The sequence below is a fragment of the Priapulus caudatus genome, unplaced genomic scaffold (genome assembly GCF_000485595.1).
Source record: "Priapulus caudatus unplaced genomic scaffold, Priapulus_caudatus-5.0.1 Scaffold117, whole genome shotgun sequence".
Taxonomy (NCBI): Eukaryota; Metazoa; Priapulida; class Priapulimorpha; order Priapulimorphida; family Priapulidae; genus Priapulus; species Priapulus caudatus.
In genome coordinates, this window is record NW_014577178.1 from 2,038 (window position 1) to 29,246 (window position 27,209).

The 27,209-nt window shown below is 41.5% G+C and overlaps 1 protein-coding gene across 5 annotated transcripts in view; it reads right to left on the minus strand.

The window, feature by feature from the left end:
* Positions 1–81: 81 nt before the first annotated feature.
* Positions 82–27,209, minus strand: part of LOC106805550 (transcription factor 12-like) — a 79,756-nt gene continuing 52,628 nt past the window's right edge. For 3 of the 5 annotated variants that reach the window (XM_014807192.1, XM_014807189.1, XM_014807193.1), the window contains 12 exons: positions 18,693–18,786; positions 17,850–18,019; positions 17,404–17,589; positions 16,189–16,267; positions 15,711–15,781; positions 11,912–12,118; positions 6,778–6,844; positions 6,137–6,311; positions 5,513–5,596; positions 5,121–5,266; positions 4,535–4,671; positions 82–3,026 (listed from right to left, as the gene is read on the minus strand). In XM_014807192.1, coding sequence (XP_014662678.1) covers positions 2,970–3,026; positions 4,535–4,671; positions 5,121–5,266; positions 5,513–5,596; positions 6,137–6,311; positions 6,778–6,844; positions 11,912–12,118; positions 15,711–15,781; positions 16,189–16,267; positions 17,404–17,589; positions 17,850–18,019; positions 18,693–18,786 — 1,473 coding nt within the window. In that variant the 3' untranslated portion in view covers positions 82–2,969. Of the gene's footprint in view, positions 3,027–3,731; positions 3,827–4,534; positions 4,672–5,120; positions 5,267–5,512; positions 5,597–6,136; positions 6,312–6,777; positions 6,845–11,911; positions 12,119–15,710; positions 15,782–16,188; positions 16,268–17,403; positions 17,590–17,849; positions 18,020–18,692; positions 18,787–27,209 lie in introns of all 5 variants that reach the window. The other 2 variants (XM_014807191.1, XM_014807190.1) reach the window with 2 other exon arrangements.

Genomic DNA, 27,209 nt, shown 5'->3' on the forward strand with positions numbered 1-27,209 from the left:
GTGTCAACTCTGTATGTACGCAATGTATGACGTGATATGCGACCGCTATTGGCAACGACAAAACAAACGCAAAACAGGTCATTTTACTGAAAAAGACATTAATGTTCTACATGAAAGCTATGTACAACTTTGCGCTATCATAACAGCAGAATACTACTGTTGTAGGAAAATATGCTACTGGAGATTTCATGATACTGTCAGCCATTCAGCCCTCAGCGACGTAAGACGACAGAACACCGCACTGAATATATAGCATTCAGCTAAACGAGTAGAGATACAGAGATACCGGAGGCCATTTATGATCTGACCAAAAACACACTGTAATGACTTGCAAATTTTGAGCATAACGATACACAAGCTGGCCCTAGGAGCTGGCTGACCACAACTCGAGGATATGTATGCTGACATCATGGTGCTTTATACATAGGTCGGTTCTTACATGAATTACATTGTACACACTCAACTCACTTATAACAGTACCTAGGCAACTCTGTATACGATTCGCTTTTAGTTTAAATACACCTTAANCCCCCCAACATGATTACGACCCAACTGCTAACAATTGTGCAAAATAGCAAAGTTATGAAGAACTTCGCAAGTCAACATTCAGTTCTTAGTCGCAGTGTGTAAAAGGTTTCGGTACAAGCATGCGACTGGTGCTCTCTTAGAAACACAAGAGAGTTTGATGAATTCTTACCAATAACTACAGCCAATCCGACGTGTAATCACGCTGTTGCAACATTACAGCAGTGCTACAACCTAAGTATGTCCAGAAGTCCACGCTCGCGATTTAAGCGCAGAGGATAGGGGATATGTATGTATAAAACACAGTGGCCTGGCACACTGGATCAATAGGATTTAATGAAAAGGTCTCTCATCATAAAATATATATAATTTCATATATAAAACAGAGATGGAATTCACTTGATACAAGATGAATGATTCAAAATAACAGGCAAACAACTAAAGCATGCAGCTACTTATGCAGAGTGATCATTGGGTTGTCACTAGGAGAGGTGAGGCCTCGACAGTACACGGAAGCTGTTAGGCCAACCATGACCGCGCCCGAGGCAATGCTCTTCCATTACCAATCAATCTGACATAACCTTTATTCTGCTTCACGTAAACTCAATTTGCCAGTTGAAGATTACTTTCACGAATTTACTCTTCTCTGCAAACAAGTAAATATCATATAGGCCCGCCGAGAGCAGAGTAAAACTAAGTGGGAACATCGCCTATAGAGGGCGCTCGCTCCCTGGGCACTGACCGCAACAGCCTTCCACCTAATCAATATTAGTATCTACAATATCATATCGACGCATTAAAATAAAATACTGAGATAATCATAAATGTCTACAACCTACATACTTTTCTCTGCTGTTGCATCATAAAATAAAAAAATTGACTTTATAAACTTTCTCAATCGAATTCTACAACTCATGCACAAAGCTGATCAGATCTGGGTTTTGCAAATCGCTTCCGCTCATAGTCCGATTATAGAACAAATGAAATACAGGCATTGTTACCGAGTGTTTAAACGATAGGTGATTAACAGCGTACAACAAAATACGATTCATCGTTTACCAGTGAAGAAATCTCCCTTGCTGAATTACTGCTTCCCATGTTCTGAGCCAACATAATATAAATTCGAACAGAACACAGTGGTCATTAATGTAAGTCCGCTACGTATGATACCAGTCTCAATGTTCACGCATCTGGCAACATTTATAAATCTACACTACCTGTCCAGGTTGACAAGTAAACCTGTCCAAGGTGAACACAACATTATGATCGATTTGTACAAGGGTACATCTTAGGAGACAACCAATAAACAGTTCCCAAACAGAACAAAATGGAAACCAAGTCAGTATCTATCATCTATAACCTGGCAGCATCTCCATTTCACCTCATCCTTACGCAGTAGCTTTCACCTTAGTTTGACCAGCTGAAAACATGAAGAAACTGTGAAACGTATACAATCAAAAGTTCAACCATGATCAACATTATCCTATAATATATGCCAACATCTCATTTCTACACCAATTCACATATTCAATAAGGTCAAACGGACGTATTAAATTACCTTACAAGTAGAATCATCTGAATGACATGATTGAAGATTTTCTTCCACCTCTGGACATTTACGTTAAAAAACTAAAAAATTTAACAATAGTAGACTTTCCCAACTTCTGCTACCTTTAAACTGCGCGTTCTCCCACTAGAGGGCTATACCATATGGATATAACCTTTCTTACATAATTATACACAGGTTTCCTCACAATAGGTGAAAACAGTTTCTGCTCTTACAATTTTACTCTCAACTTTCCACGACTGTTTCATCAAGCACAACAGAGTTCACAACATAGCTGTCCACGAACCAAATAATAAGTAGGATGGGACAGCCGTTATACACATAATCGCCGTTATAATGGTTTATATAGGAATTAAGAGGAGACTAGTCTGCAACACTTTTGAAACAAATTAAGTACGAAAAAGTCATGGTAAATTTTAAGATGCACGCACTACGTTGTTGTTTTTGGGAAGTAACTCTTTGGTATCCTGCCACAGGAACAAATGCATTATGCATAAAGTGTAGTATCCAGTAGACAATATTTGTACAGTGCATGGCAGCAAACCACCACGCCTACAGACATTCTCACACGTGCACGTATGCACGCACGCACGCATGCATGCACGTGCGCACGCACGCATGCATGCACGTGCGCACGCATGCGAAAACATCAACATAACTTGGTCAGTTTACACTACGATTTCACAATTGATTATCGGCTATGCGCCACTCGTCTCAGAGCTGGTCTACGAGCAGATTCGTCTTCACGGCAACACACAACCAGCGTTCTGCTAGTAAACGAGCACAGTTTTGGCAACAGTTTGTGAGGCTTTGTTCACACAGGCCCTGGTAGCTGGTACCACATGTGGCCGCACCAGTCTCCGGGCCCCCAAATTCATCAGTTCATGTGCAGTGGCGGATGCTGGTGAAGCATGGTCGAGTGTGGAGGCATTTGCTGAAACAAACAAAAAATACAGTTAGGTTGGTTTGTGGGACATGCAATGACGACTCTTGGCAGTTGGTTGCTGTATGAACGTCTATAGAACAGCAACCTACGAGGCTATGTTGGATACTTATCTACCGAGGAATCCTGCAATATCTCATTTTATGCTTGATAATTATGTAACTAAAACCGCATAACAACAATCAAAATGTGGTACTTCTAGGGCCACAAGACACGAGTCAGGTAGCAGAATAAATTCTGACTAACCCCACATGTCCAGCAGACCAATGCATATGTTTGCACACAAGCTAGTGTCTTGCTATGCAAAACTAAATATACACCAATAATTCAAAATTTACATTTTCAAATATAGTAAGAACTGATCATAGATTTTGACAACATAAAACAACCATCTATCACTACAATACTACAACAACAGTGACTAACTTGTAGCAAGACAATTTTGCTTGTATTGTTTTGAATCTCGAAACAACCCCACACGATATTATAAAATATATTCTTGCAGCGTCATCAAAAACTCTAAATTGTGGAATACAGAAGAACCTACATGTGCACAAATGTGCATATGAACGTAGACACACACAGATACATGCACACACATACGCACGAACAAACAGCTCTAGTGTACAAGCTAGTAAACACATGCAATAGTTGGGACACAGGGCCTATTGTGACATCCTATCGCTGTACACCTACTTTTGAATGAGTATAATTCAGTAGCCCTAACCTGGTGGCCGTCATTCCATGAATACATCATATTCACCATCATTGCCATCATCGTAATCATAAGCCTGTAAAATGAACACAAACCCTAATAAGCATCTAATGCCTGGTAGGTCACACTGTGATCTTACAATCACCTGTACCTCCACAAGCGACGTTCTCCAGGATATAGTTTGACATCCAGTGCATTTCAATACCATCCCACTAAGGTTACCCTGTGTCCCCACCTTGCGAGGTTATCAAACAATTAGTTAGGGTATGTTAGTTCTTTACTTTTTAGTATAACAATTATTATTATATGATTAGAAAAGGTTCTAAAGGATAAATTGTCAATGCACGACTAAAGCAACGTAATCCATTTTAACCCATGCAAGTAAGTAAGGGCACTGAATACAAAAGTAATGTTCCATGACTTAAAATTAAATAACAACACGAACAACAACAACAAAAACATGAGCAATATTGCTAAAAATGCCAAAGGAACCAGTTATGCAAAAAATACTTCATCTGCTTCAGATGCAACTGCTGCATGCTCGCAATATGCGCAGCACAAGTAATAACCATGCTAATTCCATGTCAACCTCTGCAAAGTTAGTGCATGAAACCAGCTGTACATACATGCAAGAAATCACCTGCCTGGCAGGTAACCAGCAGTGAAACTATTTCGTTTACATCTGTATCTTCGGGTGGCTCGTTCGGGAGCAAAACGCTGTTGCCAGTTAGCCACACCCAACACAGTAATACAACTACAGATGGAGTTACTGATCGAAACTGACCTGTATATGTGATGGCTGTGGCTGCAAGGCATCCAGTGGATTGACATTAGGTGGCCCCAAAGACTTTGTGTGATCCTCTACAGTCTTCTCCTCCTCTCTCCGTTTCAAGCATGCTGCCTTGGGATTCAGATTCCGCTCTGAAATGGATTATATATATATATATCCGTGAACCAACCATGTTATCATTCTATTCCAGTATATCATAAGCAAGATGGACAATGAACACACTGCAAACTACTTTCAAAATATGTATAAAATTGATCAATGTTCATTTTAAACAAGGCCAATCATAACTTTAAGACAGTATGTATCACTCATAATTAACATATATAAAAAGACGGGTGCCTATCATGCTAAAGTTAGGCCAATGATATGTAAAAATATTACACAGCAAGTGAATGCTACTGATTTCTACAGTACTGCTGCAGCTGCTGATGAGCTCGTTATGATAACACACTGCGATTCCATCGCATTCACATCACACCTACAGACCTATCACATCACGTTTACCACCCCGCTGCTCATCAGATGTCACCTCCTGAAGCTGTGCAGCCTGCGATGCATCTATCACGATATTGCGACTCACCTCTCACTTTCTGCTCCAGGTTGGTGATGATGCTGACCGCTTGGTGTAGTATGCCGAGCTTCGTTTGTGGTTTGTCCTCTGCCAGGTGCATCTGCACCATTCTGCCCAACTCTTTGAATGCGGAATTTATGTCTCGCACTCGTACTCTACGGGTGTAAAAACGACTCACATTACTAGTGATCGGCATAGTGATATCGTCATAGTATGTCACGTCTTTCTGGCATAAAAACACCGAGATCCAATCAGTAAATGAAATGAACAATCAGCAGCATTTTTTCTCCCAGTGATAGGTATTGGATGAGTAAAGTGTATGAGAATTTGTTATCAAAGATAAATAGTGAGAACTAAATAATCACGCAAAAAAACAAGATGTTTCTCGGCTTCTGGCATACCTTTCGCGAGCGTTGTTCGCATGTCGCCTCTCTTTCTCACGCTCATGTTTTATAACTGGTGGATCATCATCTTCCGGATTGCTGCTACAATGATAAAAAAGCTAATAACTTAAAAGCTTGCTCGCTCGCTCGCTCTCTCTCTCTCTCTCTCTCTCTTTCTCTCTTGCTTTTTTGAATAGATTGCTTCTGCACTGCTACAGAAAGGATGTCAATGTGGATCATTAAAAGTTCTTCCATTTCTCTCATTCTCTCCTTCCCCCTCCCTCACAGCCCAGGACACATGATTGAACAGCAGTAAATAATTGCCGAATACTTTGCATCCTGTATAATTGTAAGACATAAATTAAAATGCATGTAATCACACATTCTTGAAATAAGTGTTCTGAATTAATATAAATGGATTAATAAGGCTATTAAGGCTATGAAATTATACTGGATTAAATAAGTCTAATTCAATTGTAATAATATTATAAACATTTATAAATGATACAGTATTTAATATATGATCACCACTGCACATACAATGTACATATCCAGCTATCTATCACATCTAATGGTGTTTTTAGGTGTTGGTAGCTCAGCATGTAAGAAAGCAAGCAAAGATAAGCGAGTAGCATAACAAACCTTCTTGATCGCTTTTTCGACGATGTGGTTGATCCGGCTGGTGCTGACGTGGACGTTGCTTCATTTTTCGTCGATTCAAGGAGCATATCTGAGTTTAACTTGGTGTCGATCTTCTCCGCTTTCAGGGCAGGTCCGTCTGTGTCACTATCATCATCATCACACTCCTTACTCAGATCTGTAGGCATGCCAGATTGATCCAGTTAAAACACTCACATTCACATTACTACTCAGACCTGAGGACATGCCTGCAGGACATGCCTGCAGGACATGCTCTGGTAAAACAGCAAAAGGAGCACCATAACCTAGGTCATGGAAACATGGCAAATAGTGTCAGTTATAATGCTCATATTTGCATCATTAATAGTTCCTGGAGATGTGGCAAATTGTGCCAGTTATAACTCACACAGTAATATCATTACTATGTTCTGTGGATGTGGCAGACAGTCCCCAGTAAAACAACCACGATATGATCATTATTAGGCTCTGGGGCATAGCAAATTGTGCCAGTTAAACATCCACAATAATACCATTAAGACTAGGGACATGGAAAATACTCCCGGGCAAAACCTTCACATTGCCGGAATTATTGAGTAATTCAATTCCTTACCAAATACACATTGTTAATAAAAAGATTTTCGCACCTGGGCTTAGAGGGTCTGAAGCAATGTGTTTCTTCAGGTGGTCATCATGAAATGTATGTGGACTAGCCTGCAAAATAGAATTTTTTCTGGTGAGTATCCATATCAAACGGTGTTAACACACACATTAAATGCAGCACTAGTCATGGGCTGAATCCTAGGATACACACTAAAGATATTTTCAAACAGATTAATATCCTAGTGATCATCCACGGTGCAGTCTTTGAAGTGCATAAACGGGAAAAAAAATTTCGCGCCCAGCAACAAAGGTGGTATGCGACCATATACTTGTCTTGATATAATGTGCGCAACCACCTAAGTTTGCTATAAACGCTGTTGCTTAGCTGGTCAAATCCATGGAGTAAACTGCAACATCTGTTTTGTATTAGCAGCTACTGCTGTACCCAAGCGGATGAGGTAGAACTCTCTGGCTTTTGCTATATTATACAGCCTAGCTCCAAGAAACAGTCCCACAACGAAATACCAGAGTATTTAGGTTTGTTTCCCAGTCTGGTCGGGCTATATACAGCCTAACCAAATCTAACTTTCTTTACCACGATGTTTCACAAGTTACATTTTCAATTTTGATGCCGAGTAACAAGAAACTGACGCACGCCTCAATGGCTCCTGCTAATCAATCAAGCAGGCACAGTACTGGCTACCTGCTATATACTAATAAATCAGCCACGCAATAAAGTAACCAATATACGCAAAATATCAACAAGCTGATTAGGTCTATGAATAGAATACTTGAAATAACAATGCCGAATCAGCTTCTCTGAGGCGAAGCTTGGGCAGGATTTTCTTTCTACACACTCGCAGGCATCTTGGCACCGCCCCCTCTACAACATATGTACTTCGTTACCACTGTCAGGCCAGCAGAAAATTTTTGCATCTAGTACAGGCCGACGGCTTTTTGAGAGGGTCACGCTCTATTGCTAGCACATGTGGGCAGTTTCCCTATCAATGTACAGATCGGCTGCGAAAAGTTTAGACAGCGTCGAAAAAGGTCTCTGTGTACAGCTGGTAGCATTTACACTGGTAAGCAGAAATTAACAAGAGAAACCAACGAGATTAGTAATTGGTGGAGCGATTTTGTTTGTTTGTGAAATACACGCGAATGCAACCTGCGGTGTGTTCTTCCCGGCGTTGCAAACATCGCATGCGCTATCACTCCCAGGTGTCTTACAACTGTATTTCAGTCCACACAGTGATCAATACAATCACAGAACGGGTACCTGAACTAAATAGAATCAGAAGTAGGTTACTCATTCCTGCCAGCTATAGGAAGCTATATTATAGTTCACACCACCCACGCTCTCCTTCTCTCTCTCTTTCACTCCGTATATTTCATATCGTATTTTATCACTTATACTTTGGCAACCCTACAACTAGACGGCGTTTTCTGTACTTTATTACGACAGGTTTAACACCTACTGGGTGAAATCCTCTCATTCTAAGACATGCACCCATCAAAACGCACCTGCAGCGCATATAAACCCATCACTACAAGAATTTATTGCTGCCCGCGAATTACGCTCAGTCTTAACTCAACCATTCGTCTAGATTCGGACTGGCTCTAGAACTATAGGCATAGCCCTTCACTCTGCCGCATGTGGCAGACTGAAAGGCTATAGTTCTAGAGCTAGATTCGGACACAATGGCATCACACACGAATTTCCCTCTAGGCTGGAATCGCAGACGCTCCTCATCCAAGTGAAGCTGACAAGATATGAAGCCCCACAAACTTCACTGCAGCTGGTAAGTTACGCTCGCCACCATACGCATAACAAGAGCGGCGCGCGCACATCGTCGGCCGGCTTGCCACTCACCCAGTACATGGACGGCTGAGGATAGGGTAGCGCACCGCCATATCCGTTGCCATTGTAGGCAGGGTACTGACTGGGATAAGAAACGCTGGACCAGTTATTGTCGGCCGGGTACCACATCGTCACCAATCACGAGCTCGCGTCGACAGTTATCCTCTCGCAGCAATATCCACGCACTGATACTCCAACGTCCATGTAGAACCCTTACTGGTTGTTGCTAGACCATTAACCACAGAGAGCGGAGTAAACGAATACACGCGCGCCCCACGCACGCACGCTGCGAACAGTGCAGCTATTTCGCATGTCCGTGCGATCCACTGATGAATAATTTCTGGTAATGATATCTTCCCGCACGATGACGACGGTGACTGTGAGAAAAGAAGCAGGCACTGTTTATCACAGAGAGAGATTACGCAAGGTCGTGCATGACAGATAGATCAGATAGGTGATAGTCAGCTAGCTGTGACGCAGCAGCAGCCGCAGCAGCCGATCCACACAAGAAGCGCGCCTGAAGTAGCTGTGTGCTAATACAAACAGGGCTCAGCACAGTTAACACACTGATACCCATGCCAAAACAAGCCTGCCAGCATGAAACAATTATCCAACCTGTTTTCATTTAAACCTCCCGACTTTCCAACCTCACATGAATACCGCTCTGCCTGCTTTCGAGACCCAAGGGGGATAGCTTCACCCAGTGCACTCCCACATCCGATAGTCGCCCACTCCTGAAACTGTGCAAAGACTCCACACATGTGTCATTAATCAGTATTACACAACTACTGGGCTACGAAACCTCAAGCCACATAGTTAGTAGGGGTGGGGAGAACTGATGAGACAGCTTTTCACCTCACAGTGTGCCTCTACCTACATGGACAGTGAGCTAGAAACTTTGACAACTTTGGAATCCCGCACAGGCACTGTCATCTCTAGCAGGTAATTAACCGCATACCGCCCAGACTGCTAATCTGGCAAGGCAAACGTAGACACATCGACCCGTCGGCATCCACCACAGCACTGCTGCTATCAATCAACCTGATGATGTGTAATCACGGTGCTGCTGATCATACTGATCACGTTTTTTTTATCGTCTAACACTCCCCAGTATAACATCAGGGTGGAATAGGCAGCCGAGGGTAGAAACCCACAAGTATTGTGGCCCAGATAAATGTCCCCAGACTTATATGCGCCTATATTGGCCCACCTGGGAACACGAGCGCACAACGTTAAGACAATCGCAAACACTGACTCCCTCACACCGAAGTCACACGAAGATGCCTCAATAACGAAGAACCTGCCACCTAGCGGCGTTCCCAGGAGGGGGGGGCGGCGGCAGGGAAGCAGGGAGTCACGGGTAAATGTTTATTTGAGCAAAAACGTTCCCACCAACCGATGACTAGACACGGGGCCTACATCACAACTGAGAAAGCTTCCCGCCGCTTTCACAGTGATTTTCGGCGCCTGCGATTGGCCAGAAATCGGCAAAGATGTTCAGCTGAAACACAACGCTAGGGATCTAACTGGAACCAGATTCGCCGCGGGCGCCGTATTCAAGGGACCATCGCCTATACGCTCGCAGTAGCGCTACACTAGGGGGATGCCGAGGGCATTATTGATTGCTGATAATGTCCAGACTTGCCGCTACCAACGCAGGTGTAAGGTGCAACGAGAGGACACGGGGTGTGGTCTACCGCGTGATACAGTCGGCATGGTTACGTTTCGTCTGTAATTATAATTATTATAACTACATTTTTTTAAATATATGGGTCATTCATTACGCACGATCTTGTGAAGGATAGCGACCGCTGTCACAGTGGCTGCCAATCACGTGTATGTATTACCCGAAATCGTCACAGATTAAATAACACACTTCCAAATGTACAGAGAAAATTCTATGAATTGAACATCGAAAGCAATGTGTAGAATAAATGACACAGGTGACAACAAAACAAACACGTTTTCTTGAAGACACTACTGGTCGAAGGATAGAAGGAGTACATTGTGTATTGAGGCCGTATAGGAGTGCCTAGAATCGGCAAAAGACTACCATCTCACATCTACAGAGGGGTATACACCAAAGACTGGTGCAGTCGATTCAGATGGTTCTAATTATCAACTGTACAGAAATCTACCAGATCTGTGATAAGTGTTGGGTTCTACAGGTTTAACAAATTCCAGATGCAGCCTCAATTACGAACACATATCTAGTAGTGTGACTTTGACTGTCTTGCCAAGACTGATAGAGAAATCTTTGATGACTGTCGTTAACAGTAGCAGCATAATTGCTGCTCGCTTGTGGGCACCGTCTTGCTATTCACTAAATGCACCCAACACTTAAGATAAACTTTTCTTTAACGTGCCACCCAATGTTGCATTTATACATGCAGCGATTTGCATAGGATGGTTACAGTTATTTATTGATGTTTCCCTCAAGTTAGGCTAATGTTAGGCTAATGCTACAGCCTGCTATAAATAGAAACGCGATGTACTCAATATTGAATTATAAGATTTGAAACAAGCTACGACAGTAGCAAACTAATTAGGATGGAAACGATAGCAACATTACGGTTTTCAGTTCTGCCTAGCATTCTGCCAAATCCACATGTATACCTCAAAATCATATATATTTTCATTCTTCTTTCTAACCAGTGTCCACTTTTTGGCATGGCACCAACTGCTTGAGTTAACACTCATGAAAATGAACTCATAAAGAATGCATGCAAGCAAGTGGGCTCATCCAGTGTTTTGGCTCACTCTGCACAAGTGCACTGCGCATGCAAGACATATCTGTCCTTCCGATACCTTCCAAGATTCACTTCGAAAATGTTGGCTTATGAATGGTGGGCTTATTATTACCAACTTATATCCTTCCACCTTCTGCACTAACCCCAACCAAGTTCTTTTGTCCAAGCTATATGGTGAAATATAAAACATTTTGAACTTTTGAACAAGATACTGCCGTTTCACCAGCTGTGCATAATCAAAACAAGGCCAAAACCATTCCAATATAGATGAAAATGTGACCGATATAAAACATATGGCAATGAAGTTGCATCAGAAATTTATATTCACACTTAGAATGCAAGAACGCATGCTCATTTTCACATATTTAAAAATGAATGAAAAAAGTCTTAATATTCGGGTTAGCCCACTAGTATACTTAGTATGAATTCACATCCGTCTCCAATATCAGACTTTTCAGTTTGAAAACGAGAGCATGCATTGGGATCTATATGGAGTATTCTACACGAGAATGATGGTAATCACTCCATGCACTTGTTTGCTACTCTTTCCAAATGACCCACACTTACCATGTGAGAATCTATTAACGTTGCCGACGGCACGCCCGACAGATACCCTGGACCGCCACCCATGTTTCCCATGATTCCATTGGAATGTGCAGTGTGCATGATCGGCATGCCCGGTAGGTGACCTGGAGGAAGGGATAGTGGCGCCCCCTCAGCATGGTTCCGTAGAACGTGGATGGCATCGTCCAACCTTTCCTCCATACGACTCTGCTGCAAGGGGGAAGAAACACTATTTGAACCAGAACCAGGGAGGTATGAGTGGCTACGCACATCATCATGACCATCTGGGATAAGAGCTACAACAAGTGCTTTTAAGTACATGAAATCCAACATCCCAATTACATAAACCACTGAGTACATAATTTCAGTATTATGATCACCAAGTTATCTTCTACTCTAACATACTAGTTTTACTTGAATACATAATTTACATGAATATCAAGCAGTAGTGTTTCTGTAGGGAAGTAAATCATTAAAAGAGTTTCAAAAATCAAATCCTTCATTTTATCATACAAGCTGATTAGTCAATAAGAAGAAGGATGGTTGCACCACAAATTGTCGTCCCTGCACAAATTGTCGCCGTAAATTGTCGGCGGCAACAATTTGTGCAAAATTTTGCAAAGCCTCACACCACAAATTGTCGCCTCCTGCACAAATTGTCGTCGGCGCCGACGACAATTTGTGAAGGAGCTGACACCACAAATTGTCACCAGCCATTGAAGCACATTATACGATCCTGTTCAAAGCCATGTGTGTGTGTGTGTGTGTGTGTGTGTGCACACGTGGCACGTGGGTGTGTATGGAGGGTGTGTGTGGAGGTGTGTGTGTGTGTGTGTGCGTGCGTGTATGTATGTATGTATGTATGTATGGACGCCGAGGCCGGCCTCGAGTCCCCCAACACTGATTATTATCATCATCATTATCATCATCATCATCATCATCATCATCATCATCATCATCATCATCATCTTTGTAATCATCATTATCTTCTGTAGCTTGAAGACAGCGACTGACGACAATTTGTGCAAGCAATGACAATTTGTGCAGTTAGGTTTCATTTTGCCTGCACAAATTGTCGCCAGTGAGATTAAAAATTGGGAACGGCAAGAGCAGCAAAAATTGTCGCCGACGAAAATTTATGCAGGAGGCGACAATTTGTGGTGTGAGGTTTTGCCAAATTTTGCACAAATTGTCGCCGACGACAATTTGTGTAGGGACGACAATTTGTGGTGCAACAAGGACGTTTATGAAAAGGTGTTTAATCATTAAAAATAATTATAATTTAGGGACAAATAATACACAATTGAAATCGTGCAATGTATCATGCGTGTGTCTGTATCCCCTCTCATCAGTAAGGATGAGCCAGTACCTCTGTGGCTGTTGTTAGCTCCCTCTGTAACCTATGGATTGCATCATCTACCATGTCTACTGTTTGTTCTGGCTGTCTACAACAGCTACTGTAGGACTACATGCAAAATAGAAGTAGTTATTCTATATAAAGAGAAAGAATGGTGTTAGAAAATGCTACATATTCAGGAAAATGATAGAAATTGTAGATAACGCATTACGTATTGTTATAAAAATAAAGGAAAATAATGAAAATAATATGCATGCAATTAGTAAACACAGCTAAACAAGAAAGAGGTATAGCCATGCATGCAAGCACTTACATGGTGTGCAAAGTATAGAAAGAGTGACAGAAATGAAACTGACATCATCAGAACGAGTCTGCCAGGTTGAAAGTGCGTTAAGGTTTATGCACACTCGAGGTATGCACTTAACTGCTCATGCAAATGGTGATAGTAAATAGGAAAAGATGCTGAATTCAGCACTAACTCACAAGTGAATGCAGATGACTTTCGCCATAATGTGGAGATGTGGGTGCTGGTGGTCGCGTTGGCCAACTTGAACCTGGTTCATGGACAACAAAAGCACAACATATGAGAATAATATTTATTAAAATTTCACAACATCGAAACATATCTGTGCTGCATAGATACACCACCATAATGAATCTATAATCCATATAGCTATAATACATATGCCTACATATAGTTAATACGTTTTATAGTTACACAAACGTGGATGTTTAGATAACAAGCATGGAATAAACATGTAAATACACATCTCCCTACAATTTAAAATATATTCTCAGAATTTAGTCCTATCTATACAACAACCATAATAACTTAAATAAAATGTAATTTCCCCTAATTATGAAATATAGCTAATATGCCAAGTTGTGTGTCAACAACGTGTAGACGTTAAAACATGACATCTGAATACGAACAAAAATAAAAACACTGTAAACAACTTACCTGACATTGGTGGTGGACTACTGACCGGTGTGGAAGGATTTGATGGGAAGTTGCTGGTCGTATGGTCAGTTGAATAAATCTGTAAACAAACAATGAGCCAATTATTATTTCATTTCATTTGACAGTTAGCGGTTATTGAATGGCATATTAACTGCTAAGTGGTACGATATCATGGCTCGTAATGACTGTAAAAATACAACAACAACGCGAATGTTTCATTCGTAATTAAGGCCCAGCAAGAGCAATCCTAAATAGCAATGACAGTAAATAACCTGCAAGGCTGAAACAAAACTGTAATAACTCACTGGGATCTTTGCAATATGCACAGCTATTACAGGCAGTTCCGCTACAATGCACAGACTTAAACTGGTCAGACGTCGAACCTGTTGCCCAGGAAACACGTTGCTATGATGCTATAACTGCGTGGCAACATGTAGTGAATGTGTGAATAATTAATTGGCCTCTAAATCAATGCCTAATCTTATATGTGGGCCTCAGAAATATGCTTTACTGCCCAGTAAACGTAACCCGATAAAATCACTTGAGTGCAATTGATATCATGCTGAGCATTATCATAATTTTTTAAAGCTTGATTAATTTATGTATAAGCACTCATATGAAGGGGTAGATATGAGAGCATCCTACTCTTTAAATCTCATCGAACTATGAATAATAAGTCTCTTCACTTTCAAGCTGTAGTAAAACTTAGAATATCCAACCTTTCTACCATTCAGTCTTATTTTTATCGTTATCATGACATTACCTGTAACGCCTTCAGTTAAATGCAGGAGGCGACAATTTGTGGTGTGAGGTTTTGCCAAATTTTGCACAAATTGTCGCCGACGACAATTTGTGTAGGGACGACAATTTGTGGTGCAACAAGGACGTTTATGAAAAGGTGTTTAATCATTAAAAATAATTATAATTTAGGGACAAATAATACACAATTGAAATCGTGCAATGTATCATGCGTGTGTCTGTATCCCCTCTCATCAGTAAGGATGAGCCAGTACCTCTGTGGCTGTTGTTAGCTCCCTCTGTAACCTATGGATTGCATCATCTACCATGTCTACTGTTTGTTCTGGCTGTCTACAACAGCTACTGTAGGACTACATGCAAAATAGAAGTGGTTATTCTATATAAAGAGAAAGAATGGTATTAGAAAATGCTACATATTCAGGAAAATGATAGAAATTGTAGATAACGCATTACGTATTGTTATAAAAATAAAGGAAAATAATGAAAATAATATGCATGCAATTAGAAAACACAGCTAAACAAGAAAGAGGTATAGCCATGCATGCAAGCACTTACATGGTGTGCAAAGTATAGAAAGAGTGACAGAAATGAAACTGACATCATCAGAACGAGTCTGCCAGGTTGAAAGTGCGTTAAGGTTTATGCACACTCGAGGTATGCACTTAACTGCTCATGCAAATGGTGATAGTAAATAGGAAAAGATGCTGAATTCAGCACTAACTCACAAGTGAATGCAGATGACTTTCGCCATAATGTGGAGATGTGGGTGCTGGTGGTCGCGTTGGCCAACTTGAACCTGGTTCATGGACAACAAAAGCACAACATATGAGAATAATATTTATTAAAATTTCACAACATCGAAACATATCTGTGCTGCATAGATACACCACCATAATGAATCTATAATCCATATAGCTATAATACATATGCCTACATATAGTTAATACGTTTTATAGTTACACAAACGTGGATGTTTAGATAACAAGCATGGAATAAACATGTAAATACACATCTCCCTACAATTTAAAATATATTCTCAGAATTTAGTCCTATCTATACAACAACCATAATAACTTAAATAAAATGTAATTTCCCCTAATTATGAAATATAGCTAATATGCCAAGTTGTGTGTCAACAACGTGTAGACGTTAAAACATGACATCTGAATACGAACAAAAATAAAAACACTGTAAACAACTTACCTGACATTGGTGGTGGACTACTGACCGGTGTGGAAGGATTTGATGGGAAGTTGCTGGTCGTATGGTCAGTTGAATAAATCTGTAAACAAACAATGAGCCAATTATTATTTCATTTCATTTGACAGTTAGCGGTTATTGAATGGCATATAAACTGCTAAGTGGTACGATATCATGGCTCGTAATGGCTGTAAAAATACAACAACAACGCGAATATTTCATTCGTAATTAAGGCCCAGCAAGAGCAATCCTAAATAGCAATGACAGTAAATAACCTGCAAGGCTGAAACAAAACTGTAATAACTCACTGGGATCTTTGCAATATGCACAGCTATTACAGGCAGTTCCGCTACAATGCACAGACTTAAACTGGTCAGACGTCGAACCTGTTGCCCAGGAAACACGTTGCTATGATGCTATAACTGCGTGGCAACATGTAGTGAATGTGTGAATAATTAATTGGCCTCTAAATCAATGCCTAATCTTATATGTGGGCCTCAGAAATATGCTTTACTGCCCAGTAAACGTAACCCGATAAAATCACTTGAGTGCAATTGATATCATGCTGAGCATTATCATAATTTTTTAAAGCTTGATTAATTTATGTATAAGCACTCATATGAAGGGATAGATATGAGAGCATCCTACTCTTTAAATCTCATCGAACTATGAATAATAAGTCTCTTCACTTTCAAGCTGTAGTAAAACTTAGAATATCCAACCTTTCTACCATTCAGTCTTATTTTTATCGTTATCATGACATTACCTGTAACGCCTTCAGTTAAAAAGAAAGCCTCAATTAACGTTCAGCACATTTCCATATAGTTTTAGTCACATTATTACCACCAGGTGGCGATACCTCCTACAATACTTCTACCCGATTTAAAACATTAGATTAAATTTACATCAGATAGCTTTAATGGAGCTACTAACATTGTCTTGAAACGCGCAAAGAACTGCAACATACATCACGCATTTTTAGTACTTGTAAGTCACGTTTTAAAGACGTACATACTACATAGTAACATAATGTAAAGTCTGGCCTTAGATACGCATTTGACATTATATCCAAATATAGTCTCATGTCACTCACTAGAGGGAGCCAGTGACTAAAAACCTATAGAAGACCAACTGAATGACCATAAATATTTATTATAAATAACTGAGATACAATTGCCACGCGTGCGATGACGAATGCGTAGACTAGGCGACACTTACGGATGCGAGCGCATTGCGCACTGCGTCGCCCGTTTGCTGTGAGCTGTTGCCTCGGCTGGCTCCTTCAGAGCTGGCAAGGTTGGAGGGAGATGTACTATACGGTGCACCCGCTGGAACAGGCTGGCCCCCACGGAACGTTGACATTGGTGGAAGACCACTGGACAGCAACTGTTCTGGATTGTAGCCCTGTAGATACAAAAAGAGGGGGTATGAGAGAATGATTTCATTTCCACGCCAAGGTTATTTTGTAAAAATTCGTATAGTACAGTGCAACGACCTCATCGTAAATAAACCCAATGCAATGAGAGCTAATCACGACCCCAATGACAATTGAAAATATTCATTTCAATTGAACTCTGGCTACTAAAATCCCTAATGAATGCAAGAACCAGAATAGTGCTACGAGAGTGCACCGTCATTAACGTGAGATTGTGTGTGCGGCTTACCACAGAGTCGTGATGTGCAGGGGGCGGATGCATGTTGGCGTATGTGGACGTGGGCTGAGTGAAGTGGGGCCCTACACTGCCTATCATGGCTGGGCCATAGCTGGACGACGGCAAGCCGTTCGGATGACCAGGCGGTCCTGACCAAGGGTCAGGTGAATTGTGCGCTCCATCTGTAATTCAACATCATATTAATGCTGATATGGCAGAATGTTTATAACAAACTAATACAATCATGCAAACAACAGCACTGAGCAGCCAATCAAAGAAACCCTAAGAAATTATAGTGAATATCTTGCCTTTTTGCAATCTAGGTTTTTTTGACAAAGTATAAGATTTTTTCTTATTAAACTGATGCATTATACCTATATTTTGTCATTTTCGTTTGATGTACCCAAACTTGCAACACCATTTTTCTCTACACTGCACAGTTTTAGTGCGGATCAAAAACACAAATCGTTCGGAATTTGGAGAATTTCAACATGACAACACTTGAGAATTTAAGCATATTATTATTTGTTAAGTGTTTAAATATATAATTAGGTGCTGTTAGTACCAACGTTTTATGCATAAAAATATTTTTGACATACATACTTCTCATATAAATGTGATAGAACTTTGATTTATTGAACCTTGATTTTATACACAAACGAATACAAGCCAAGATTTGCTCATGAACTCTTCAAAATAATGCATTTATGTCAATACACAACATCATTTATAATATACATATATAAGCAGATACTAGCGCTGAAACAATTGCCAGTGATATAATAAATTAAGTAATTCAAGTGTTGCCAATTGTTGTGGAATTTATATTTTTTACATATTAAACTATGCACTTACCCATGAAATATGCTGGTTCACCATGATAGAGGCCAGGTTTCGGAGAGGTATATCTTGGGGAGTCCTGCCCAAATTCCTCTGACCCATTGTACACCTGCAATAGTAAAACAATACACTTTTTAGATGGCAATCTCATACATTTATTCATCACGTACATTCATGTCACATAGTGCACATCACATTTTACTGATAACGAGAAAAATTATGTCTAGTACATATATGCATATCAAGAGTGCATAATAGAGAAATCAAATCATAATGCATCTCTATTATGCACTCTTGATGCATATATTGAATCTATCATAAACACGTTTTTACTAATCAACCTCATAACAGTTTAACACTATCACTGTTGTTATGATAATGCTTTTTTAAAGTAGGATAAATTCCGACATCTGATAATATATGAGTTGATCCGGAAACAACTCCATATGATCATTTGGGACATTATAAATCTCATTAATATCTGGCATGAAGACGAAAAAGTACTATAATTAAGGAGGTTATTTTGCGCATAACAACTAATAAGACAACAATAACTATATATCAAGTAATGTAACCAACACTGCTAACATTTGTTTCTATGGCAAGAGCCTAATAATCTTTCAAATTATACTCTCCAGTGGTGATAAATGGATTTTGGCCAACAGTATCACATGTGATTAGCCAAATTAATACATGCTACTATTATTGGCTTATTACTGCAAATCTCTGTAATCCACGTCATAATAAAATCAATAATTTGTGGTATGGCTGCATTATGCATCTTCGTACTAAGGCAGTCAATCCAAATATAGCCCAACTAGCTTTGCGCCGTTTTGTAGAGCACAAATCGTTCACTATAACGTTACAAGTAATCTGCTTTTACGGTGGTAACGCTCATAATGGCAAGAAGCGCAGCGTATACATGGCACCCTCATTCACTCGGACAGCAAGCACTTGAATACTTCGCATCCATCATTTGCACCAAGCATAATTAACAACGAGCACCTACTGTAGGCATCTTGCATCACTACCAGAGATTTAATTTGCACACACCCTGACGGTGTACGTGCAAGACACGTCATGCGCAGGCTATAAAGGAAAAGCGACCGAGAACCCTCTTACTAAAGACCTCTTAAAACATTCTGTATACAGCAAATTAGCGAAAATAGCTCCATCAGGATGTCAGTTTTTACTTTGGCTGATTCCATCTTCCAAAAAATCTAAATAAATACGTATATACAAATCGAATGAGACTGGTATTACCAGGGCCACAAGCAAGGGTTATAAAACATGAGGAGCGAGAACGGCAGGCAGGGATAGACACGGAGAAAGCAAGAGATGGGGAGAACATATGGGGGGGGGGCAAGGAACAGAGAAGAGTGAAGCAGCGAAAGGCAAGAGGGAGAGATAAAGGGAGACCGAGCTGTGAGCTATGCAAGCAGAGGGTGGGCACACACATGTGGTCTGCATTAGCCCCAGATATGCCAACTTCCTGTTTATAGCTGTTCCCATTATATAGAAAGCTTACACCGCTACCACTACCCTGCTTTACTGGGCAACTATCCCTACATTTTAAAGTAAGCCCTAGCGCTGGGCCCCCATGGTAAAACCCATTCCTCTTTGTGGCGTACATCGTCTTTATCCTATCGTTATCACTGTGCTACTAATATGTTCACTATAGTTGTACAAGGAATAAATAAAACCAGTGACGTCAATATCAGTAGACGGGTACTTTTTTTCTACGAGTGAAACGTGGAGGGAACGTTGTATGAAACCAAGCACTGAGAAATACGACCATCATATCATTAGCTACTAACAATATCAGGTAATCTCTACATGTCTGCCACAATACGCTTTGCTGTGTGAAAAAGGTACGACTAATTTCTGCCGACAAAGAGACAGGTATACACTATAACATCAATAACTAGCAGCTGACTGTCTAAATACGTGTTCGTGCGAGTCTGTACGTGTGCAAGGGAGAGAGGGAGAGACAGAGAGATGTGGTGGGAGCAAGGCTGAAATGAGAAGGAGCAACACAACAAAGGAAGCGATGGGTGCGGAAATGAGATCAAAGCGAGATGCCAATTAACAGCAGCTTTTACAAGTGGACGGACATCACTGCAAGTGAAGGCTTCTCACCTACCTCCCCCCCACTCCCTGGCCACTAATATATATGTGCATAATATGCGCGCTGACCTTTCAGAATACTAGCCACTAATTCATACACAATCGCACAACAAAACTGCACTTTTCCGGTACGCTTAATACGTTTTTTTTACTACAACGTATTAATGCTGCATACAGTGAGTAGACCTCGACAGACTAAATGATTCCCCATGAGACACGTTGGACGGCTACGTATAAGTGCCCAGACAATGGCACCATTGAAAATATCACTGATACATGACTGAAAACGTTTTCAATCTAAAGATTGCGCTAGGAAAGCGCACACATGATTGCCATTCATAAAATCATGACTAAGTAGTAAGCATTCGACCTAGGGTATAATATATTCGATCATGTTTGCTTTATAATCACGAATATGGCCACACATTTTTGACAATCACGACAGCTAATCATTCTGCTAACTCCTCTCACGGTAATCGCCGCTTGACAGGTATATGGCCTTATTACCTCTACATTATTGGACACTGTGCATGTTCACCTAGCAACGCTTGCAAATGTGGGATGGGTAACCCAGAGAAAGTCACTCCAAATTCTGCAAAGTTTATTTTTCCCATTAAGCAAATAGTAGCATTCATTAAAATGCTGGCTCATTCAAATTTTCCCACAACTATACGCTATCGGCCAGACACAATAACAGTGTCCGAGTTTGGACAGTGCTGTCCCTTAAACGCTGTTCAACAGCCAAGGACATTTCGGCCAAGTTTCAGAAGAATTATTAGTATATGCTGCAGACACTAGCATGATCTTTGTGGATAACAACAAGCAGTCTTAGGTAGGCTACGTGTATGGAATAGCGTTGCTCCAACTTCAGCAGCGACGGCAATGAATAGCAATTGACACTTCATGAATAGAAACTAGTTTTCTACTTTGTCACGCTCGAACACCTCCGAATAGGGGCATCTTCATACCTCAATGAGCATGCTAACCAGCATCTGCCTGCTTCTTCTACATTTCTCGCGTCTATAACAACCACGAACAAGTTTCCTACTAACTCCCAAACACCCGAAGCACGAGACAAAATATCAAATCTAATATTTTTGTCAAACGACGTGCACGTCATCCGCAGGCTTGTCCATAGAATAGCGACAAGGAGACACGTAATTGTCTGACACAGCGAAAATAACGCAAGAATCCGATTTGCGCGACCACCACTCGTGGTCGTAGTACAAATTATATCGGAGTGACGAGGCGCCCTCTAGAGGGCATAAGCTCGGGTTACACGCGTAGACCGACCACTTCGCAGGCGCGGCTCGCACTGCACGAGAAGCGCTCGAAAACTTCAACATTCGGCATGAAATCGCTGTGGTGCCTCTGAGCCGTTTAAAATAAGCCACCGGCGAAAGAAGCTCTGGCCTTGTAGCAGAATTCCTCCGACGAGCAGCGACATGAAAAGGAACCGCGCATCGCCGGCCACCGTAAGGCGACCCGGCATGAGACGTTCGCAGTGCGATATTTTGCCTCGTGAGCACGGGCACTTCGCGTAATCGGCAGACAAACACGACCGTGTTTACCGAAATCCAACGCAAATAAGTTGGGCCGAGTATCAGCGGCCGAGAGGCCGTTAACGTTTAAGTAATTTTCGAGGCAATTACGTGACGACGGCGCGCCATTCAAACGCCAGGTCTCTGCCGCCCAGAAAGGCCAACACAATCCGCCGTAAGCCGACCAGTGCCGACGTACGTGCGCCGCGACGCACGCAGGAAACCCAAACATTAGCACGAAAGACACACACTCGCTCTGCTACTCGAGCGAGACCACTGAAACCCTAATCCGCACGACTCTTATAGTATATACACCTGTATCTCCCTGCACTTCACAGCGTGGACACGGTGCCACACGCCTTAATTATAATGTGCCTGCACACCTCTTAATTAACACGCTTTCTCTGTTCCCACACCCCCGTAATTTCTTACGTAATTTCGTAATTTATCCTACTACTTAATGTGACCCCACACCTCTACACGGCATCACACTACTTGAATTAACTACATTTTCACCTCTCACTGCTTAAAATTTAACCCCAACCCTCCACATTTCCCTCGCAATGCCTAAAACCTTTCAACACGCCTTAACTATTCCTCACACTTCTTAATGTGGACCTCCGATACATCCGCCACATTTTGACTCACTGTGTATCTGAGCAATGCATCTACATCATTTACACTCAATGTCAACCCCGGCTCTATACTATTTCTTATTATTTTGACCCAAACCTATTTACACTCACTGCACATGGTCCGCCACACAGCTCACTGTAGACACACCCTTGTGCTCCTTCCTTCGCCACCCCTTCTACATCTCAATAATCCCCCCACCCCTCCAACGACTAGCATCCCTGCGACTCAAAAGAATCACCATATGAAAGAACGTTAGGTGTGAACAGCCAGCGGAAAAAACAAGTTCACTCACACGGCAAACTGAGCGCACGGACAAAACCATTTGTTTCCAATAAAGTCGGACGCGTACAAATACGTCCAAAAATACCCCGGCCGAGCCTAGCCCGAGAGCATTCATGAAAGCACAGAACGAGGAGCCCGACCCTAGTGTCCCGCAGCAGCACCCGCGCATGCGCATTAACGCCTCGCCCCCTCATTAAGGCAACACCGCACTGCTTGTGCAAATATAAATACATTTTTTGTGCGAACGCCAATTTTCATAAACAGCGAAGCTGAATAAACACGGCGAGAATGTTTTGCCATTTCAGGTTCGGGGAGGACCTCGATAAGGTCTGGCATTTCAATAATAAATACTGGTCAGTTTTCATCTACACACATCACGCTATCTACTAGCCGCCCGCCAGCCGTCAGTTTTTTTTTTGCGCGCGTGGAGCTTGTTGCGACAAAGCAAAGGGCCTATTGACTCGTCAGCTATCTACCACAGACAAATTGCAACGGCAGAACGATCACGCACGGCTAAAACCCAGTAAAAACTAAAACCCAGTAAAAACCGAGTGCGTGAGAAAAACTGGCCATAGTCGCGCGATCGCAAAAAACATCGGCTCGTCAGTGCTACTGTAACACCGCGAATCACACCGGTTTATCAATGGAATCGGAAGACATCAACAAACGCACGTGTCTGGCGCAGTGCCGTACACATGCACCGCATGTTCGGTGGCGGAGGCAACGTGGCCGGCGTGCACCTTGACGTACCGGGACCTTCTTACAACCCTCAGCCGCAACTATGCATATGACTAACATATTGGACCAATTCGCCTGTCTAGACGCGCACGGCAGATTTAACAAAATTCATTGACGCGAAATAAATAAAAACAGACACTACATCAAGAGTGCGAGAGTAGTAAGCTGTAGTAAGACATGTGCCACTTGGCCGGCTGTTTGGCACAGATCTGGGATAAACTTGGTACACCTGTTGCCAGGATGTATCCCCAAAACAGGGATGACTTCACGCGCGCACACGCGCTCGAGCGTTTACATGCGCGCGTGTACACACACGGCCGCGTGCCGGCCACACGATCATCCACCCGCATCGCAGTGGTTGTTTTCCTGAGGGCCTTTCATAAATGCATGCTATCGGGTCGGAAGAGAACACTTCTGAGGAAGCTAGTAATTGGAGCACTGCCAACTTAACGGACAGAATATAATCCGTCGGAGTATACGTGCACCTAGCCATCGCAATCTTCTTAGAAATGCTACGTAAAAACAGCCATTTAACACATGAGAAGTCGACATTTTCTGCGTTCTAATGAAATTCGAATTAGTGAACGCGTCTACATAGAATATAGCATCTAGTGGACTTCTTTAATGCTGGAGGAATCTATATATGCACACTCACTTGCCGTGCAGAAGCTGCGCCGGCTAAAACTTTTCCTCCAGTGAGGGGGGGGGGCTTTAAGCGTTCTTACCCAGGTCCAAGTGCTTATACGCTCACTTACTTCAGACGAACGCGAGTCGGAATCGGTTCGAGAGACCTCAAAGTACCACTGCGTGGTGCGCGCTTCACCCGAGTGTGGAGGCTGCTTAAATAACAGGTATAAATAGCACAGGGCAGAGGTTACATCTCTCGGCTGGCATTGCTAGTGAGACAGAGCAACAAAAACTTGCCACCGGGATCAGTTTTCTCTCGCAGAGAAGCTTTCCGAAAGCATCAAGTAGTGATAGGAATTGACAGCGGTAACATAAAAGAGCGCGTATGCAGACGAATTTTAAGCGATTCGAAGTGTTTTATACAAATCATGTTTGATAAAAGGTGCTTTCCAGAAAGCTAATGTATCAGTCAGTGCTTGGTAGACTGCATGTAGCAGTAGTGTGATAGCACATAATACAGTACCCTGATAGATCGCACCACTACTACCAGCAAATACAATTAAAACGCGCCTCCATTTTATAATATGGTAACACCATTGTCACGTGGTATGACGTCGGGAGCTCCGCTTTTAGGCAGTGCCTAAATATGAATATTATTCTCGAAACACACAACAAATTCGCAAGTCTTGGGGAAACACTGTTGAGTCGTGCAATGGTTTTCTATGCAGCCCCTTTGCGTGAGATTTCACTTGCATGAACGTAATAGACGACATTTTACACACGCGCTACAACAGCAACGAATACTAACATTTCTCGTTCGACCAGAAAGGCCACAATTAAAAAAATATTTGTTTGCTCTCACCCGACCCAGGCTGAAAAGTTTGGGTAGGTAGGTAGGCTTTTCCCCCTTTTTTGAAGGGGGGTCTTTTTACAAATTCAGCATGGTGTCTACATGCTCGGGTGTGCTTGTGTGGAGATACCTTTTATGTTGAATGTTTGTTTTGCTTGGTACATGTATTGCCTACAAATTTATATAATGTACAGTGATACAATTTGTAAAAAAATGAAAGTGTCAATGACACTGTAGCTCACCACAAAAAAGGACACAAATGAGTGAGTGAGAAGAAGTCAGTTTTAATTGAGCAACCATCGACGTGCATTATAGGAACGGAGAGTATATATGGGAGAACTCCCATTATAACTCTTGATATTTTGATATGTGTAATTTTTTATGTGAAAATAAATGTTTGAGATGTGAAAGTCTGAGATGTGGGCGAGTGATGGCGTTACACCTAAATGATCGCCATTTAACGTTTTTATAATATTCAGATTTAGGCACTGCCTAAAAGCGAAGCTCCCGATGACATTGTGTAACGTGTAAGATTGAGAGGATACGCTTATTCCATGTAGCTGCTATATACCACGTGACAATGGTGTTTCCCTGCCCATAACACAACTTTTGTCAAAGGTTAATTGGTTGCATGGAAGTGTTTACTTCGTATGAGTTTTTCTAGGCGGTAGCACACGGAATTGCCATCTGTATATCGCAATAATAATTTTTAAACCAAAATGAATCCCAATTTGTGACGGTAGATGGCGCTATACCCGCTTTGATGTCTCTTAGCGATGGCGTTCGAAATAAATAGGTTATGCTGCGTTCTGACATGTTTTGTAAAACTTTACTCTAATATAGACGTTTTATCAGCAGGGTGGAGAGGAAATACAACAATTTTGCATTAAAGATATTGTCAATGAAATCTTGTAAAACGAACCAGACGAGAGTGACACCACAGACTGTTATCTGCGTGTCTATATAACATGCTATATAATTGCCAAAACCTACCTAATTTGCATAAAAAAAATATCAAAACCCCTGTAATACGTTTTGGGGCCAGCCCTTATTCATTCACATATTAAAAAATGAGCAAAATCCGTTGAACCTGACTAATGGCAATTTCCATTTTTTCCAAAAAATTGCCGTGGCTCGAAAGTACGTCAACTGGCGTGCTCCAAAATAGGACGTTCAAACCTCTCCCATAGCAGTAACAACTATACCCAATTTCAAACATGTGGGTCAAACGGTTCCTGAGTTATCGGTGACCGCGTAGCCAAATGTTGACGGAAGGACGGATGGACGGACGTACGACAGACGACGACCCATGGCAATAGCTCATCTTGACGATGTCAAGGTGAGCTAAAAAATGGGAAAGATAAATACATTTTTTTGACGGGTGGGTCGGGTGAGGAGGGCAAACAAACAATATTTTTATTATGGCCTAACCATGTACGAACACATATGAAACTGGACTCGCCCTTATCTAGTACAACCCTACTTCTTTACACAAGAAATGTCAGTAAAACATACACTTACTTGACTTCTGTTCAGAAGTTTGATAATAGTTTTATACGAGTTTATATATTCTTTTAGAAACTCGCGCTAATATAGTAAGCAGGTATGTATATATATCAGGGTTCATAGTAGTAAGACACATGTTGAAATAAGGACTTATAAGACTCTTTCTGGAGGCAAAAATAAGACTTTTTTAGGCGATTTCTGATAGATCACCGACTATTAAAGTAC